The sequence below is a fragment of the Staurois parvus genome, unplaced genomic scaffold (assembly GCF_062004578.1).
Source record: "Staurois parvus isolate SC_StPar_1 unplaced genomic scaffold, SC_StPar_1.0 ptg002306l, whole genome shotgun sequence".
Taxonomy (NCBI): domain Eukaryota; kingdom Metazoa; phylum Chordata; class Amphibia; order Anura; family Ranidae; genus Staurois; species Staurois parvus.
In genome coordinates this window covers 132,365-149,422 of record NW_028320102.1, presented here as the reverse complement: position 1 = coordinate 149,422, position 17,058 = coordinate 132,365, and the positions used below count along the sequence as shown (strand labels likewise).

The window sequence follows — 17,058 nt, the reverse complement described above, 5'->3', positions numbered from 1 at the left end:
TTCCTCCTCCTCCTCCTCCTCCTCCTCCTCTCCTCCTCCTTCCTCCCTCCTCCTCCTCCTCCTTCCTCCTCCTCCTTCCCCTCCTCCCCCTTCCTCCTCCTCGCCCCTTCCTCCTCCCCCTCTCCTCCTCCTCCTTCCTCCTCCCCCTTCCTCCCCTCCTCCCCTTCCTCCTCCCCTTCCTCCTTCTTCCTCCTCCCCTCCCCCTCCCCCTCCCCCTTTCTCCTTCTTCCTCCCCCTTTCTCCTTCTTCCTCCCCCTTCCTCCTTCTTCTTCCTCCCCCTTCCTCCTTCTTCTTCCTCCCCCTTCCTCCTTCTTCTTCCTCCCCCTTCCTCCTTCTTCCTCCTCCTCCTCCTTCCTCCTTCTTCCTCCTTTTTCCTCCTTCTTCTTCCTCCTCCTTCCTCCTTCTTCCTCCTCCCTCCTTCTTCCTCCCTCCTTCTTCCTCCCTCCTTCCTCCTTCCTCCTCCTTCCTCCTTTCTCCTCCTTCCTCCTCCTCCTTCCTCCTTCTTCCTCCTTCTTCCTTCTTCCTCCTTCTTCCTTCTTCCTCCTCTTCCTCCTTCCTCCTCCTCCTCTTCCTCCTCCTCCTCCTTTCTCCTCCTTTTCTCCTCCTTTTCTCCTCCTTTTCTCCTCCTTTCTCTCCTCCCCCTTCCTCCCCTCCTTCCTCCTCCCCCTTCCTCCTCCTCCTTCCTCCTCCCCCTTCCTCCTCCTCCTTCCTCCTCCCCCTTCCTCCTCCCCCTTCCTCCTCCCCCTTCCTCCTCCCCCTTCCTCCTTCCTCCTTCCTCCTCCCCTTCCTCCTTCCTCCTCCCCTTCCTCCTTCTCCTTCCTCCTCCCCCTTTCTCCTTCTTCCTCCCCCTTTCTCCTTCTTCCTCCCCCTTTCTCCTTCTTCCTCCCCCTTTCTCCTTCTTCCTCCCCCTTTCTCCTTCTTCCTCCCCCTTTCTCCTTCTTCCTCCCCCTTCCTCCTCCTTCCTCCTCCTTCCTCCTCCTTCTTCCTCCTTCTTCCTCCTCCTTCTTCCTCCTTCTTCCTCCTTCTTCCTCCTTCTCCTTCCTCCTCCCCCTCCCCCTTTCTCCTTCTTCCTCCCCTTTCTCCTTCTTCCTCCCCCTTTCTCCTTCTTCCTCCCCCTTTCTCCTTCTTCCTCCCCCTTTCTCCTTCTTCCTCCCCCTTTCTCCTTCTTCCTCCCCCTTTCTCCTTCTTCCTCCTCCTTCCTCCTTCCTTCTTCCTCCTCCTTCTTCTGATTTGCCCATCATTGCTGGGAAAATCGTCTGATCATCAAAATCGGCTGTGAATTTTCCAACATGCCCGATAAAAAAAATGTGCAAAAACCCCGAAAAACGGCCGACCAATTAACTTACTAACGGTGCGAAAATCGTCCGGTTTTTTTTCGACTGAAAAATCGTCTGATTTTTGACTTGTCTATGGCCGTCATTAGTGTTCCTAGGTGATAGTCAGATTCCGGCGGGGAATCCCCAACCAGGACCCGGTGATCAACAGCTGTAGCCGCCAATGGCGGTGCGGGTAGGGTGGCGTGCGTGCGCCCCCTACCCAGCAATGTGAAATCACGTATATATACACGTGATTTTGCGCAGCCCTGCCGCCCTGTTGCTGTAGTTCTGCGATATGGCGGTCGGGAAGCGGTTAATTAACCTCCTGGAATGGGGTTAAACACTCCCCTCCCCCCCTTTAGCGGAGGACTGAGCCCACCTGCGTCTTGCCGGGGTTTTTCTTTCCCCTCTCGGGGCGGCTCCTGCCGCAGAATACAGCCGATCGAGGGGGGAATCCGGGGCCACTCAAAGGAGCCATTGTTCTTGCTCCCCCTAACCAAAACTCTGGCCGCGCTCGCCCGACTGCGAAAACTGAGCGCAGACAGACCGCGGCCCCCCAACACAGAGGGCTTTGTGCGACGTTTGACCCCGCGTGAGGCCGTAGGATATCTCCGAAGGAAAAACCATTCTTCTGTGGAGGAAAAAAGTTGTCATAATCTTTCCTATTGAGGGGCCCCGGCGTGGCGTGTTTACACGCATCGGGTCCTCGGGGTCACCATCAAACGTGGCGTCCGCTCGGATGTGTGGCGGCTTTGTGCTCGCCGACGCGTTTTATGTCGGGCGGCCTTTGAACGTGGGCTTGAGTCAGGGGAGGGCGAGACAATGTGCGACTCGTCTGGGGGAGACGGCGAGGGATTCGCTGACCAGATTTGCGCCGGTGGCGGGTTTGCGGTTTGTGTGATCTAATGGCGGCGATTCGGCAGGAAGAAGGAATCGATGATAGGAAAAAAAAGGACACAGCTGAGCTTAAAGCGGACCTCCACCCCAAGGCTCGGGTCACACCTATGCGGTCTGCGTATGATCTGTTTCTGCGCTGCGTTTTGTGTTTTTGATGTGTTTTGCTGAGGTTTTTTCCAACTTGTTGCTGGGCAAAATAAAACGCATCAAAAACTCACTGCATGCTTTTCTGCAGCGTCTCCATTGAAGTCTGTAGAACCAAAAATGCAACGTTTCGCATTTTAAAAAAGTCCCTGACCCTTTCCAAAAAAAAATGCACTGGGTTCCTAGTGTGATGGGACACAATTCCTCTCAATGACACCAACGATGGGTCAAAATTCCCTTTAGTGACACCAATGATGGGGCACAATTCCTCCCAATGACACCAATGATGGGGTAGATTTTATCCTAGTGACACCAATGATGGGACACGATTCCTGCCAATGACACCAATGATGGGACACGATTCCTGCCAATGACACCAATGATGGGACACAGTTCCTGCCAATGACACCAATGATGGGACACAGTTTCTGCCAATGACACCAATGATGGGACACAATTCCTCCCACTGACACTAATGATGGGAAACAATTCCTCCCACTGACACCAGTGATGGGGCACTATTCTTCCCAATGACACCAACGATGGGTCAGAATTCCCTTTAGTGACACCAATGATGGAGCACAGTTCCTCCCAATGACACCAATGATGGGGCACAATTCCTCCCAATGACACCAATGAATGGGATATAATTCCTCCCAATGACACCAATGATGGGGCACTATTCCTCCCAATGACACCAGTGATGGGAAACAATTCCTCCCACTGACACAAACGATGGGGCACTATTCCTCCCAATGACACCAATGATGGGGCACTATTCCTCCCAATGACACCAATGATAGGACACAATTCCTCCCAATGACACCAATGATGGGGCACTATTCCTCCCAATGACACCAATGATGGGGCACTATTCCTCCCAATGACACCAATGATGGGGCACTATTCCTCCCAGTGACACCAATGATGGGGCACTATTCCTCCCAATGACACCAATGATGGGACACAATTCCTCCCAATGACACCAATGATGGGGCACTATTCCTCCCAATGACACCAGTGATGGGGCAATATTCCTCCCACTGACACCAATGATGGGGCACTATTCCTCCCACTGATACCAATGATGGGGCGCTATTCCTCCCACTGACACCAATGATGGGGCGCTATTCCTCCCACTGACACCAATGATGGGGCATTATTCCTCCCACTGACACCAATGATGGGGCACTATTCCTCCCACTGACACCAATGATGGAGCACTATTCCTCCCACTGATACCAATGATGGGGCGCTATTCCTCCCAATGACACCAATGATGGGGCACTATTCCTCCCACTGATACCAATGATGGGGCACTATTCCTCCCACTGACACCAATGATGGGACAATTCCTCCCACTGACACCAATGATGGGACACAATTCCTCCCACTGACACCAATGATGGGACACAATTCCTCCCAATGACACCAATGATGGGGCACTATTCCTCCCAATGACACCAGTGATGGGGCAATATTCCTCCCACTGACACCAATGATGGGGCACTATTCCTCCCACTGATACCAATGATGGGGCGCTATTCCTCCCACTGACACCAGTGATGGGGCACTATTCCTCCCACTGACACCAATGATGGGACACATTTCCTCCCACTGACACCAATGATGGGGCACTATTCCTCCCAATGACACCAATGATGGGACACAATTCCTCCCAATGACACCAATGATGGGACACAATTCCTCCCACTGACACCAATGATGGGGCACTATTCCTCCCAATGACACCAGTGATGGGGCACTATTCCTCCCACTGACACCAATGATGGGGCACTATTCCTCCCAATGACACCAGTGATGGGGCACAATTCCTCCCACTGACACCAATGATGGGACACAATTCCTCCCACTGACACTGAGATGTGACCCGGTCCTATAGGAAATCATGTTAAATGGACTGCAGTGTGTGTCTGCAAAACGCATAGGTGTGGACGTAGACTAATCCTGGGTTCACGTCGATGCGGAATTCCCACCGCTTTCTGTGTGATTTCCACACCACATCACGATCGCACCCCGTTCATGCGAATCGCTGTGGGTGCGTATGTTAATGACACCCTGAAACTGGTTCACAAAACGCGGTGCGATGTGCAGAATCGGATCACATAGGTGTGAACATGCATGCGCTGCGATTCTGGTGTGGACTAAAAAAAAGGGTCGTGCACGATTTTGGCGAGGATGCGGTGTGATCTGAGCCATGCAAAATGTACGACTCGAATTGCACCGCGCAGAAATCGCATGTGATATGCAAGGAATGCGGTGCGGTTCCGGTGTGAATCAGATGCGATGTGCCGCACCACCCCAGTGTGAACCCGGCAACACTACTGCGAGCTGAGAGTCCTGCGACTTCCTAGTGACTCGAGTACTACTTTTGAAGCGACTTTTTTCAGGGAATGCTGGGTAATCTTCCTGTAACGTCGGGTCCAAATCACATCAGTACAGATGAGGATCCGACTTGGAGGCGACTTCCATTGAAGTCTATGGGCACGAGTCGGATAGAAGTCGCCTTGAAGTAGCACCGGAACCTTTTCTAAAGTCGGTTGTGTATACAGTGATGGAAATGTGTATTTGCTCCCCGGCTGATGCTGAATGTTCGCCCCTCACACAGAAATGATCGGTCTAACAATGGAATGTTCGCCCCTCACACAGAAATGATCGGTCTAACAATGGAATGTTCGCCCCTCACACAAATGATCGGTCTAACAATGGAATGTTCGCCCCTCACACAGAAATGATCGGTCTAACAATGGAATGTTCGCCCCTCACACAGAAATGATCGGTCTAACAATGGAATGTTCGCCCCTCACACAGAAATGATCGGTCTAACAATGGAATGTTCGCCCCTCACACAGAAATGATCGGTCTAACAATGGAATGTTCGCCCCTCACACAGAAATGATCGGTCTAACAATGGAATGTTCGCCCCTCACACAGAAATGATCGGTCTAACAATGGAATGTTCGCCCCTCACACAGAAATGATCGGTCTAACAATGGAATGTTCGCCCCTCACACAGAAATGATCGGTCTAACAATGGAATGTTCGGTGTAACACTGAGAGACAACAACAACAAATTCAGCAGAAATGCGTCTAACAAATGATGACTGATCTGCGTGACAGGTCTGGTCTTCGCCCCCTCCTGTAGTTTTATAAAGTGGGTGGGGTCTGCTGGGCTCCTCCCACAGCTCTGCTCCCTCTCCTTGTACAGGGTGATAGGTCTTGTCTCCACCCCCTCCTGTAGTTTTATATCATGGGCGGGGTCTGCTGGGCTCCTCCCACAGCTCTGCTCCCTTTCCATGTACAGGGTGACAGGTCTGGTCTCCGCCCCCTCCTGTAGTTTTATAAAGTGGGTGGGGTCTGCTGGGCTCCTCCCACAGCTCTGCTCCCTCTCCTTGTACAGGGTGATAGGTCTTGTCTCCGCTCCCTCCTGTAGTTTTATATAGTGGGCGGGGTCTGCTGGGCCCCTCCCACAGCTCTGCTCCTGCTCCTTGTACTGAGTGACTAGTCTTGTCTCCGCCCCCTCCTGTAGTTTTATAAAGTGGGTGGGGTCTGCTGGGCCCCTCCCATAGCTCTGCTCCCTCTCCTTGTACAGGGTGACTAGTCGTTGTCTCCGCCCCCTCCTGTAGTTTTATATAGTGGGCGGAGTCTGCTGGGCCCCTCCCATAGCTCTGCTCCCTCTCCTTGTACAGGGTAACAGGTCGTTGTCTCCGCCCCCTCCTGTAGTTTTTTTAGAGAATGGGGTCTGCTGGGCCCTCCCACAGCTCTGCTCCCTCTCCATGTACAGGTTGGCTAGTCTTGTCTCCACCCCTTTCTGTAGTTTTTTGTAGTGGGCAGGCTGCACAGGCTATGGTACAGCACAGGTATGATGTCACAGCTACCGCACTTTTACAAGGTAATATCTGGAATTGTGAAGGAATTTGGTGCACATAAAGTGGAATTCTAACCTTTGTGGCGATTTAGGAATAAAGTTAAATGTAAGTTGTTTTTGGTGTTTTTTTCCCCTCTGATTTGTACTTTAATCTCCAGCATCCACCGACCAATAAAATATCAGTTCTGGGTGGAGTGACGCAGCAAAGATCCTCCGGAGATGAGACGACCATCAGCCAACCAGAGGATTCCGCATGACCGTGTCTGACAGTTCTCGTTTTGTCTTTTGTTTCAGGACCTGTCTGGGGGCCCGGGACCCGTACTGCGGATGGGACAGCAAGAAGAAGCGCTGCACCACCCTGGAGGACAGCTCCAATATGAGCCTCTGGTTCCAGAACATCACCGAATGCCCGGTAAGTGATGACATCATAGTGCCGGGGAATCATCTCACATTCACACCTAGGTGCAAAGTCGTGACGCATTTATGTGCGCTTTGCGCTCATTCCTGTGCTCCCCGCATTTCCCAATGGAGAGCCCGAGACACAATCCGGCGCTTCCTGCTGGTAGCAATAGAGGCGGTCAGAGACTGGAACGTCCCCAATCATCTCTATGATCTAGAACAGTGGTCTCCAATCTGCTGACTGGGGGCCAGATGTGGCCCTTTACTCTTTTATCCAGCCCTTGGAGCACGGTTCTATCCACTGATACCAACAGTGGGACATAATTCCCCCCAGTGACACCACTGAAGGGGCAGAATTCCTCCCAATGACACTAATGATCCAATGATGGGACACAATTCCCCCTAGTGTCACCAATGATGGGACACAATTCCTGCCAATGACACCAATGATGGGATGCAATTCCTCCCAATGACACCAATGATGGGACACAATTCCTCCCAATGACACCAATGATGGGGCACAATTCCTCCTAGTGACACCAATGATGGGACCCAATTCCTGCCAGTGACACCAATGATGGGACCCAATTCCTGCCAGTGACACCAATGATGGGACCCAATTCCTGCCAGTGACACCAATGATGGGACACAATTCCTGCCAATGACACCAATGATGGGACACAATTCCTCCCACTGACACCAATGATGGGCCACAATTCCTCCCACTGACACCAGTGATGGGGCACTATTCCTCCCACTGGCACCAATGATGGGGCACTATTCCTCCCACTGACACCAATGATGGGACACAATTCCTGCCAATGACACCAATGATGGGGCACTATTCCTCCCACTGACACCAATGATGGGGCACTATTCCTCCCACTGACACCAATGATGGGGCACTATTCCTCCCACTGACACCAATGATGGGGCACTATTCCTCCCACTGACACCAATGATGGGGCACTATTCCTCCCACTGACACCAATGATGGGGCACTCTTCCTCCCACTGACACCAATGATGGGGCACTATTCCTCCCACTGACACCAATGATGGGGCACTATTCCTCCCACTGACACCAATGATGGGGCACTATTCCTCCCACTGACACCAATGATGGGGCACTATTCCTCCCACTGACACCAATGATGGGGCACTATTCCTCCCACTGACACCAATGATGGGGCACTATTCCTCCCACTGACACCAATGATGGGGCACTATTCCTCCCACTGACACCAATGATGGGGCACTCTTCCTCCCACTGACACAACACAATTCCTCCTAGTGACACCAGTGATGGGACACAATTCTTGCCAATGACACTAACAATGGGACACAACTCCTCTCAATGTCACCAATGATGGGACACAATTCCTCCTACTGACACCAAAGATGGGTCATTTTTTTTCCCGTTGATGGGACTTTTTCTTCTCCCAATGGCCACAGACACTCCCCCCCCCCCCCCCCCAATGTCTGAAGTACAGTAAACTGGCTCTTTGTTTAAAGAGTTTGGAGACCCCAGGCCTAGAAGACTCTGACGGGGGAGAGACCTGTGAATAAACAACACAGATCTCTCCCATCAGCTCCAGCACACTGCTTTGTATGGCTCTGCATAGCAGCATGCGTACAGTGAAACACACGCAGCACACAGTTAACCCTTTGATGGCCCCAGATGTTAACCCCTTCCTGTCAAGTGCCATTAGTACAGTGTTGGTACATTATATCACTGATCACTGTATTGGTGTCACTGGGGATGTCAGTGACACCAAGTCAGTTCCCCCCCAGCGTCAGAATGCCCGCCGCAGTCCCGCTGTAAGTCGCTGATCGCCGCCATTGCTAGAAAAAAAAATCCCAGTATCTATCCCGCCATTTGTAAACGCTATAACTTTCACGTAAACCGATTAATTTCCACGTATCGGGATTTTTTCAGCGAAGACACGGTGCGGGAGACATTTATGATGAAATTTGATTTTTTACATTTTTTTTACTGGACACGTTTAATAGCAAAAAGTAAATAATATTTTTTTTTTCTCAAAATTGTCGGTTTTTCTTGTTTATTGCGCAAAAAATAAAAACCGCAGAGGGGATCAAATACCACCGAAAAAAGCTCAATTTGTGGGGGGAAAAAGGACGTAAATTTAATCTGGGTGCAGCGTTGCATGACCGCGCAATTGTCAGTTACAGTAACGCAGCGCCGTATCGCAAAAAGTGGCCCGATCAGGAAGGGGGGATCCCCTGGAGGGGGAGGGGTTAATAGCAAAAAGGCAAAAATATTGTTCTAAAGCTCTATTTGTAGGGAAAAAAGGAAGTAAATTTCATTTGGGTGCAGTGTTGCATGACCGCGCAATTTTTGGCCGAAATTTATGACGACGTTTGATTTTTTACATTTTTTTACTGGACATGTTTAATAGCAAAAAGTCAAAAATATTGTTTTTTTCTCAAAATTGTCGGTCTTTTTTTTTTTTATAGTGCACAAAATAAAAACCGCAGAGAGGATCAAATACCACCTATCTGTGGGGAAAAAAAGATGTAAATTTAATTTGGGTACAGCGTTGCATGACTGCGCAATTACATTTTGGCCGAAATTTATGACGAAATTTGAGTTTTTACATTTTTTTTTTACTGAACGTGTTTTATAGCAAAAAAGTAAAAAATATTGTTTTTTTTCTTAAAATTGTCGTTTTTGGCGCAAAAAATTAAAAACGCACAGGCCATCTAATACCACCAAAAGAAAGCCATATCTGTGGGGGAAAAAAGGCCGTAAATTTCATTTGGGTGCAGCGTTGCATGACCGCGGAACTGTCAGTTAAAGTAACTCAGCGCCACATCACAATAAATGGTCTGGTCAGGAATGGGGGGGGGGGAAACCTCTGGAGGGGTTAATAGCAAAAAGTCAAAAATATTTTTTTTTTCTCAAAATTGTCACTTTTTTTGGGGGGGGGGGGGGGGGTGCAACGTTGCATTACCACGCAATTACATTTTGGCTGAAATTTGATGAAATTTGATTTTTTTTTACTGGACATGTTTTATAGCAAAAAGTCAAAAATATAGTTTTTTCCTCAAAATTGTTCTTTTTTTTTTTTTATACGGCAAAAAATAAAAAACCGCAGAGGGGATCAAATACCACTGAAAGAAAGCGCAATCTGTGGGGGGAAAAAGGACGTACTGTAAATTTAATTTGGGTGCAGCGTAGCATGACAGCGCAATTACATTTTGGCTGAAATTTATGACGAAATTAGATTTTTTTTTTCTTTTTTTTTTTTACTGGACTTGTTTTATAGCAAAAAGTGAAAAATATAGTTTTTTTCAAAATTGTCGTTTTTTTTTCGTTTTGTTTTTTGGGTGCAACGTTGCATGACCGCGCAATTACATTTTGGCCGAAATTTATGATAATTTTTTCTCAGAATTTTCGATTTTTTCTTGTTTATAGCGCAACAAATAAAAACTGCACAGGGGATCATATAGCAGCGAAAGAAAGCTCTATTTGTAGAGAAAAAAAGGCCATAAATGTCATTTGGGTGCGGCGTTGCATGACCGCGCAATTGTCAGTTAAAGTAACGCAGTGCCGTAACGCAAAAAATGGCCTGGTCAGGAAGGGGGGCGGGGGGAATCCTCTGGAGGGGGAGGGGTTTATTCTTATGATTTCTTTGACACCCAGGTCAATGTGTACCCCTCCCCCCTGCCCTCAGCACCACAGGTTTCCCTTGTTGACCCCCCCCCCTTCTGCTGAAGCGCCCCTTTTCCCAGCCTACCTCTCATCGCGGTACCTCGGGGGTGGGGATCCTGGTGGCAGTCACATGGTGGGGGCAGAAACAACGCCGCGGGGAACTCCATGAAATTCACTTTATAGCTTCGTTTACAAACAAACCCCCAACATTGACTCTGATATTCCCTTTTGCAGGTCAGAAACCTGACGGTGATTGGGGGGCTGGGCGCCTGGTCGCCATGGCAGCCGTGCCAGCATTCGGACGGAGATTCCTCCTGCCTCTGCCGCTCCAGGAACTGCGACAACCCCCCGCCGCAATGTGGGGGGAGGGACTGCGAGGGGCCGCGGATAGAGATCACCAACTGCTCGCGGTAAGTGCGACTCTTATCACATCGTCTGCAGGAATCCATCCCGGGCGTGTCCCAATACAATGATGGAAATGTGTATTTGCTCCCCTCTGATGCTGAATGTTCGCCCCTCACACAGAAATGATCGGTCTAACAATGGAATGTTTGCCCCTCACACAGAAATGATCGGTCTAACAATGGAATGTTCGCCCCTCACACAGAAATGATCGGTCTAACAATGGAATGTTCGCCCCTCACACAGAAATGATCGGTCTAACAATGGAATGTTCGCCCCTCACACAGAAATGATCGGTCTAACAATGGAATGTTCGCCCCTCACACAGAAATGATCGGTCTAACAATGGAATGTTCGCCCCTCACACAGAAATGATCGGTCTAACAATGGAATGTTCGCCCCTCACACAGAAATGATCGGTCTAACAATGGAATGTTCGCCCCTCACACAGAAATGATCGGTCTAACAATGGAATGTTCGGTGTAACATTGAGAGACAGAATAGCAACAACAAATTCAGCAGAAATGCGTCTAACAAATGATGACGGATCTGCATGTTCATGAGGGAAAGAAGGATTTGATCCCCTTCACAAAACATGACTTAGTACTTGGTGGCCAATCTCTTGTTGGCAATCACAGAGGTGAGACGTTTCCTGGAGTTGGCCCCCAGGTTCGCACACATCTCAGGAGGGATTTTGGCCCACTCCTCTTGGCAGATCCTCTCCAAGTCATTAAGGTTTGGTGGCTGATGTTTGGCAACTCGAACTTTCAGCTCCTCCACAGATTTTCCATCGGATGAAGGTCTGGAGACTGGCTAGGCCACTCCTGGACCTTAATGTGCTTCTTCTTGAGCCGCTCCTTTGTTGCCTTGGCCGTGTGTTTTGAGTCATTGTCATGCTGGAACACCCATTTACCACCCATTTTCAATGCCCTGGCTGAGGGAAGAAGGTTCTCACCCAAGATTTGAGGGTACATTGCCCCGTCCATCGTCCCTTTGATGCGGTGCAGTTGTCCTGTCCCCTTAGCAGAAAAACACCCCTAAAGCAGAATGTTTCCACCACCATGTTTCACAGTTGGGATGGTGTTCTTGGGGTCATAGGCAGCATTCCTCCTCCTCCAAACACGGCGAGTTGAGTTGATGCCAAAGAGCTGGATTTTGGTCTCCTCTGACCACAACACTTCCCACCAGTCCTCCTCTGCATCATTCAGATGTTCAGTGGCAGACTTCAGACGGGCCTGGACATGGGCTTTCTTGAGCAGAGGGACCGTGCGGGCACTGCAGGATTTCAGTCCTTGTCGGCGTAGTGTGTTACCAATTGTTTTCTTGGTGACTGTGGTCCCAGCTGCCTGGAGATCATTGACAAGATCCTCACGTGTAGTTCTGGGATGATTCCTCACTGTTCTCATGATCATTGACACTCCACGAGGTGAGATCTTGCATGGTGCACCAGACCTAGGGAGACTGACACTTGTTTTGTGTTTCTTCCATTTGTGAATGATTGCACCAACTGTTGTCACCTTCTCACCAAGCTGCTTGGCCATAGTTTGGTAGCCCAGTCCAGCCTTGTGTAGGTCTACCATCTTGTCCCTGACATCCTTGGACAGCTCTTTGGTCTTTGCCATGGTGGAGAGTTTGGAATCTGATGGTTTGATTGCTCCTGTGGACAGGTGTCTTTTATACAGGTAACACAATGAGATTAGCAGCACTCCCTTTAAGAGACTGCTTCTAATCTCAGCTTGTTACCTGTATGAGAGACACCTGGGAGCCAGAAATCCTGCTGAATGATAGGGGATCAAATCCTTCTTTCCCTCATGAACATGCAGATCCGTCATCATTTGTTAGACGCATTTCTGCTGAATTTGTTGTATTCTGTCTCTCAGTGTTACACCGAACATTCCATTGTTAGACCGATCGTTTCTGTGTGAGGGGCGAACATTCCATTGTTAGACCGATCATTTCTGTGTGAGGGGCGAACATTCCATTGTTAGACCGATCATTTCTGTGTGAGGGGCGAACATTTCATTGTTAGACCGATCGTTTCTGTGTGAGGGGCGAACATTCCATTGTTAGACCGATCATTTCTGTGTGAGGGGCGAACATTCCATTGTTAGACCGATCATTTCTGTGTGAGGGGTGAACATTCCATTGTTAGACCGATCGTTTCTGTGTGAGGGGCGAACATTCCATTGTTAGACCGATCGTTTCTGTGTGAGGGGCGAACATTCACCATCAGGAGGGAGCAAATACACATTTCCTGCACTGTATACAGCAACTGTCTCCTCCCCCAGTGATCAGACTGTACATTGTAACTTTGTGGAAGGAGGAGGAGTCATTTCCTCAGTCTCCCCTCCCCCAGTGATCAGACTGTACATTGTAACTTTGTAGTAGGTCACATGGTGAGAGGCTGCAGCAGGGGGCTGATCTGTATCAGACATTTGTGCACAGGCACTGGGATTTAATGACTGTGCCATCTCTGAGTCGGCATCTCAGTCCGGGAAGGACGGTGACCCTGGATGATGCCTGAACAGAGATGGTGCCGTCCTTCTGGAGAGGAGACCGATGAAGGTGCTGGCGGGGGGAGTTCGGTGGTAACAGAAGGGTGGTGCATGCGGCACTTCATATGAACAGTCTGTGTGATGACAGGTCCTCTGTGGTGGGATCTCGGTGTGGATGGTGAAGCTGAACCTGAGATCTCCTCCTCCTGTCCAATCACGATGCAGCCTCCATGCAGATGCCGAATTTATTTGTTTTTGTTATTTTACATTTTTATTAAGCCGCCGAGTCAGAGGGGGGATGGGGAGGGGAGATCGGGGGAGGGGAGTGCAGGGGAGGGGAGCGTGATTTCTGTCCGATATTATTTTTTTATTATAAAGAAGATGGAAAAATATCGCATCTTATCACACCGCAGTCCCAGATCTATCGCCACCAGGGGGCGGTATTGGGGACATTAGAGTGTAAGCTCCTCTGGTACAGAGACTGATGTGACTGTGGGGGAGGGGACATTAGAGCGTAAGCTCCTCTGGTGCATTGACTGATGGGACTGTGGGGGAGGGGACATTAGAGTGTAAGCTCCTCTGGTACAGAGACTGATGTGACTGTGGGGGAGGGGACATTAGAGCGTAAGCTCCTCTGGTGCATTGACTGATGGGACTGTGGGGGAGGGGACATTAGAGTGTAAGCTCCTCTGGTACAGAGACTGATGTGACTGTGTGGGGGAGGGGACAGTAGAGTGTAAGCTCCTCTGGTACAGAGACTGATGTGACTGTGTGGGGGAGGGGACAGTAGAGTGTAAGCTCCTCTGGTACAGAGACTGATGGGACTGTGGGGGAGGGGACAGTAGAGTGTAAGCTCCTCTGGTACAGTGACGGATGATCCTGTGTACTGCGGTGGAAGATGACCTGGAAGTCGTTCTGATGACGTCATCACGTTTATGCAAATACAACAATCAGCACAAGTAGTCATCGATCAGCTGACATATCTCAATAAAGGCGGCACAGCGAGTTCCGAGGTCGTCTGGCGGGTCCATTATTTGATCTCACAGGAGGATTGGCGCTAAACGCCCATAAAATAAGAGTCGGATCTGGAGAGGAAATCGATGGCGGGAGGCGATAAACGATAAATAATTGCCGCTTCCAGACAGGTGATGGGAGGAGCTGCTGGAACTTCTGATCCGGATAACAAAGTTCTGGAAGACGCAGATACAATGTTACTATGTTACCCCTGGAAACAGATACAATGTTACTATGTTACCCCGGAAACAGATACAATGTTACTATGTTACCCCCGGACCCAGATACAATGTTACTATGTTACCCCCGGAAACAGATACAATGTTACTATGTTACCCCCGGAAACAGATACAATGTTACTATGTTACTCCCGGACACAGATACAATGTTACTATGTTACCCCCGGAAACAGATACAATGTTACTATGTTACCCCCGGACCCAGATACAATGTTACTATGTTACCCCCGGAAACAGATACAATGTTACTATGTTACCCCCGGAAACAGATACAATGTTACTATGTTACCCCCGGAAACAGATACAATGTTACAATGTTACCCCCGGAAACAGATACAATGTTACTATGTTACCCCGGAAACAGATACAATGTTACTATGTTACCCCCGGACCCAGATACAATGTTACTATGTTACCCCCGGACCCAGATACAATGTTACTATGTTACCCCCGGACCCAGATACAATGTTACTATGTTACCCCCGGAAACAGATACAATGTTACTATGTTACCCCCGGAAACAGATACAATGTTACTATGTTACCCCCGGAAACAGATACAATGTTACTATGTTACCCCCGGAAACAGATACAATGTTACTATGTTACCCCCGGAAACAGATACAATGTTACTATGTTACCCCCGGAAACAGATACAATGTTACTATGTTACCCCTGGAAACAGATACAATGTTACTATGTTACCCCCGGACACAGATACAATGTTACTATGTTACCCCCGGACCCAGATACAATGTTACTATGTTACCCCCGGACACAGATACAATGTTACTATGTTACTCCCGGACACAGATACAATGTTACTATGTTACCCTTGGACCCAGATACAATGTTACTATGTTACTCCCGGACACAGATACAATGTTACTATGTTACCCCCGGACACAGATACAATGTTACTATGTTACCCCCGGACACAGATACAATGTTACTATGTTACCCCCGGAAACAGATACAATGTTACTATGTTACCCCCGGACACAGATACAATGTTACTATGTTACCCCCGAACACAGATACAATGTTACTATGTTACCCCCGGACACAGATTCAATGTTACTATGTTACCCCCGGACGCAGATACAATGTTACTATGTTACCCCCGGACGCAGATACAATGTTACTATGTTACCCCCGGACACAGATACAATGTTACCCCCAGATGCAGATACAATGTTACTATGTTACTCCCGGACGCAGATACAATGTTACTATGTTACCCCCGGACGCAGATACAATGTTACTATGTTACCCCCAGACGCAGATACAATGTTACTATGTTACTCCCGGACGCAGATACAATGTTACTATGTTACCCCCGGACACAGATACAATGTTACTATGTTACCCCCGGACACAGATACAATGTTACTATGTTACCCCCGGACGCATATACAATGTTACTATGTTACCCCCGGACACAGATACAATGTTACAATGTTACCCCCGGACACAGATACAATGTTACAATGTTACCCCCGGACACAGATACAATGTTACAATGTTACCCCCGGACACAGATACAATGTTACAATGTTACCCCCGGACACAGATACAATGTTACTATGTTACCCCCGGACACAGATACAATGTTACTATGTTAGCCCTGGACACAGATACAATGTTACTATGTTACCCCCGGACGCATATACAATGTTACTATGTTACTCCCGGACACAGATACAATGTTACAATGTTACCCCCGGACACAGATACAATGTTACTAGGAGCAAGGGAAGGTAACACCTAAGCAGATGAAACGTCATCGTTGCTGTGAAGGGCGATGCCGCGCGTTAGGACTCGGATGCTTGAATGAACAATGTAGCATTTCAACAATGGTGAATCGGAAAATCTGATTGTCTGCCGTCTAGTTTACATTTCCAATGTTCCGGGGTCCCGGGAAGGGGGGGGATGTAGCATCCCTCTGACCCGGCGTTTTCGTTTTTGCAGGTCGCCCTCGGCGGGTCATGTGTCCCGGAGGTGGAATCGGACACATTTGGATATTTAATGAACATTTTGGATGTCGATAGAATTGTTTTCCCGCTGGAATTGTCGCCCGGGCTGCTGCGCTCTGGCAGTTTTTATCATCCGTTAGGTAAATAAGACGCGTCCGGTAATCGGCGCGCTCCGCCCGCTGCGTTCTGGGTTCACGGAGGTGCCGCGCCCGGCTGGAATGTAAACAGAAGTCCGTGCCAAGCGTAGCTGAGCTGCCGTCACACATGGATCTGGTTAGCGGGACCCCCCCGCGCGCTCAGGAAATGGGATTTTTTTTTTTCTCCCCGCGTTCGCTATTCATAGTCTGACACCTCGGAGCCGCCAGACGTGTCACCGTAGGATGGGGCTCCGCGCAGAACTGCACAATCAGCCCCTTTCCTGCGAACGGCACATCTGGTGCCCGGCGGCTGAGCCATGCCAGACTCCACATCTGATCGCACCTCCAATACGCCGTGTGCCGCGCAATTCAATTAGTTGGTGCCGTGCGCAGCCTGAAGAATGCAAACGTCGTCGGAATGATTCCGTTCTTTTCCGGCATTGATTTGTTCGCACGTTCTTCTTCTATCATTATCA

At 49.3% G+C, this 17,058-nt stretch overlaps 1 protein-coding gene across 1 annotated transcript in view; it reads left to right on the top strand.

Annotated features, from left to right (window-relative positions):
- Nucleotides 1-6,483: 6,483 nt before the first annotated feature.
- Nucleotides 6,484-17,058, top strand: part of SEMA5B (semaphorin 5B) — an 84,110-nt gene continuing 73,535 nt past the window's right edge. Inside the window, exons 1-2 of the mRNA XM_089665725.1 lie at nucleotides 6,484-6,658; nucleotides 10,555-10,730. Coding sequence (XP_089521851.1) covers nucleotides 6,500-6,658; nucleotides 10,555-10,730 — 335 coding nt within the window. The 5' untranslated portion in view covers nucleotides 6,484-6,499. The remainder of the gene's footprint in view (nucleotides 6,659-10,554; nucleotides 10,731-17,058) is intronic.